The 3,371-nt window shown below is 45.1% G+C and overlaps 1 protein-coding gene across 1 annotated transcript in view; it reads left to right on the forward strand.

Annotated features, from left to right (window-relative positions):
- Nucleotides 1-3,371, forward strand: part of HHLA1 (HERV-H LTR-associating 1) — a 25,035-nt gene that overhangs the window by 13,825 nt on the left and 7,839 nt on the right. The window contains exon 11 of the mRNA XM_023519702.1: nt 1,441-1,689. Coding sequence (XP_023375470.1) covers nt 1,441-1,689 — 249 coding nt within the window. The remainder of the gene's footprint in view (nt 1-1,440; nt 1,690-3,371) is intronic.

A 3,371-nucleotide genomic window follows, 5' to 3' on the forward strand; every position in this document is an offset into this window, starting at 1 on the left:
AGTGGACAGAGTCACCGGAATTCATTCATTCATTCATTTATTCTTCACTCATCAAGATAAGTAAATACCAGACCCCAGGCCAGCTGCGAACAACGCAGCTCTGTCAACGCTCCCTGTCTTTCCTGAGCTCACAGACCAGGGAGGGAGACATAGGCAAGTAAATCGGTGGTTGTGATCCAGCCTACAAAGGGTCATTGTCCCGGAGTCCTGGTGAGCCTGGAGGAGGGGCTGCCCCGAGCGGGCGGAAGTGACAGGGGGCAGGGGAGGCAAGAACGGGCAAAAGGAGTCAACTTCGTTAACTGGAAAAGTCCTTAGAAAAAGAGCCAGCATTGTGACAATTATGCCAAATTAGAAAGTTTTCCGGTATAATATGAAAAAAAGATGTGTTTGCTACTGGCAAGAAAAATAATAAGACATCTAGCTATATTCCTAACAGAAGAAGTGCTGGTTTTATGTAAGAAAAACTACAAAACTTTAATGAAAGTAATAAAACCGCATGTAAATGAATGAAGTGAAATACTGTGCTCTGGGTGAGAAATCTGAATACTTTTAAAGATGGTAACGGTTCCCAACTTAACTCAGAGATGTAAAAGCCTCCAAAGGGACTCATTTTGAAGAACTTGGAAAAATGATTTTAATTCCTACCATGGGGATAAACAAGTGAGAACATTTAGCAACTGTTTAAAGCAGCAGTCCCCAACCTTTTTGGCACCAGGACCCAGTGCCCCTATGAGACTCTGATGCTTGATGATCTGAGGCGGAGCTGAGGCAGTGATGCTAATTCTGGGGAGCGGCTGCAAATACAGATGAAGCTTTGCTCACTGGCCAGCCGCTCACCTCCTGCTGTGTGGCCCGGTTCCTAAAAGGCCACAGACCGGTTCGGTCCACGGCCCAGGGGTTGGAGACCCCTGGTTTAAAAAACCAATGAGAGAAGATTTGTCTTAATAACAATCTTGGGATGTTGTAAGGTATTATTATTAGCATTATCATCTCTATTTTAATGATGAAACTAAAAAGAGTTTAGTAACTTGCCCCAAAGTCCACAGCCTTGAGGAAGCAGGAGCAGAGCTCACCCCTCCAGGTCCCCTCACCTCAAACCCCAAAACCTTTCTACTGTGTCACATGGTTAGAAATGTATTTCTTAATATTGAGGGAGCCCACCATCCCCCAAGTACACACACAACTGATCCCAGCTGATTGTTTGGGTGTCTAGGGGATTTGGAGATTTTTTTTTTTTTAATTGATAGTAAGAAAAATAGTTTAGTTTGGTCCACATCAGGCAGCGTTATTCCAGTTCGGGATAGAATTTAAGCTCCTGGATTATCTGTGTTATGCATGCGCGTTGCATTTACCCTTTAATTACATTTCGATGTCTTGTCCTTATATATCTGAATCGAAGTGGTCAAGCTGAAAAAAGCCCTGTTATTGTCACTTGTGCAGCTACCAGGAAGGTGGCCGGAACTCCATGGGTGACAGCCAACGGGCAGGCCTGGGCTCCCACACCACCTGTGCACGGGGCTCAGACCGTCCGTGAAAAAACACCAGCCGGACCCCCGTGGGAAATGCTTTCCTCTACGAGGACATCAGCTGCTGAGGCCGAGGAGGCCGTGACCACGCGGGGCCCTGCCAGGCCTCCTGCTAGGACAGTGGCCACCCGTGGCAGCCCGTCCCAGACCAGCCCAGCCACAGGTAGGAGAGGATGTTCCCTCCAGCCTCCCCCCTGTTTAAACTGAATACAGCAGTGTCTGCTTTTAAAACATTTTCTGAATTTTTGAAATATAGTACACATGCAGAAGCGTAAGTCAGCAGCATAATTAAAAACCATAAAGCAAATTCTTTCTCTTCCTTGTTTTTAACCCAGTTATTTTCCCATCTTGAAATGAATGAATGAAAACTCCCTCTTCACAGGAATGTCCCACCTCCTCTCTCTTTTATGTACCTTCCTGATGGTTTTTCCCGTTTTTCCCTGTCCGTTAAACAAGTGACTGCAAGAAGCTGACCTTGTTTGCTCCAAATGACTCAACTGCTTGGCCTAGTATTCATATATATTAATGTTACAGAAGTCACATATATATGATATATGTGCAATGTAATATAACATTATTTACATGAACAAATATAGAGTATTACTATGTAGTCATGTAATATGAGGAAGGCCTAAGCTCTACGAGACACTTGAAAAATTACCAAGTGTGATTCCACCTCTACGTACGTATATGTATGTATGCGTGTATGCATGTGCGTGATAAATATGCACAAGCAAAACATTATAAAATAAGACTGAAACGAAATTCGCAACATAATAACTTTGACTATATCTGAGAAGTAGATATGATTTTTATTTTTTCTTCACTCTAGCGTTATGAATTTTCCATATTTTCTACTCTTAAAATCAGACCCCTCCCCCCAAAAAATGTTTATTTGTTTTAAAAATTGCTTCCTCTGAAACCTGCAGCCAGAGGCCCTTCTTCCACGCTCGCCACAGTCAATGGATCATAACGCTCATCCTTGTTAGGCTGTTAGTGTTCATGAACTTGACCTTCCTTTCCTGTGGGCTATGCTCTCCTCAAGGGCTGCATCTTTAATCTCCAATTCCCGGGAACCTGCAGGCTTTCCGTAAAAGTTTGTTGAATTACCTGAATTTCTCAAGAAATAGAGAGCAAGGAGGAGATGAATCTTAATGGGCATAAATGTCAAGTCTTGACTTTAGGCTCAAAATCTCAATTGCACAGACAGATCTGGAAATACGATGTCGATGGCTTTAATCAGCAAAACACCTGGCATAAATAATCACATGGGGGACACCGGAAGTTCCCGCTTGGGTTTGGTGGCACAGCCCTGAGACTTTGAGCGGAAATCCTGACTCAACCACGGCTGTGTGTCCTTAGGCTGTTTTCCTGATCTCTCTGAATCCCAGTTTTCTCATCTTTAAAAACGGGGGCGCTGCTACCTGCTTTTCCGAGTAGCTGTGATGATTACAATAGGTGATACCTGTAAGATACTTGGCTCAGCTCAGAGCAACCTGGAGCCAGTCAGGCAGCTGCCGCCGACCTGTGCCACTACACTCAGAGCAGCAGCCTTGTGGCCAGCTTCACGGAACACACCTCGCAAAGGGTAGCGACAAACAGGACACCCGCCAGAGGAGAGCACAGGTCTGCTTCTGCCTGCATCCCTTTCAGCTCTGGTTCTCTGCAATTCCGTAGTCACGAAGTTAAACTGTAAATGACCATCACAGACAAGTCGACTCTGCGTTTGGGTTGTGGTTAAGGCTGCTCGGTTTGCAGAAGCACACCCAGGCAGCAAGCATTGACTGATGCCGTCTGCGTTTGTGGGCTTCCAGTCCAGTGCCTGGAAAGGGAACGAAAGAAGAT

This window comes from Pteropus vampyrus, unplaced genomic scaffold, assembly GCF_000151845.1.
Source record: "Pteropus vampyrus isolate Shadow unplaced genomic scaffold, Pvam_2.0 Scaffold232, whole genome shotgun sequence".
Classification (NCBI taxonomy): Eukaryota; Metazoa; Chordata; class Mammalia; order Chiroptera; family Pteropodidae; genus Pteropus; species Pteropus vampyrus.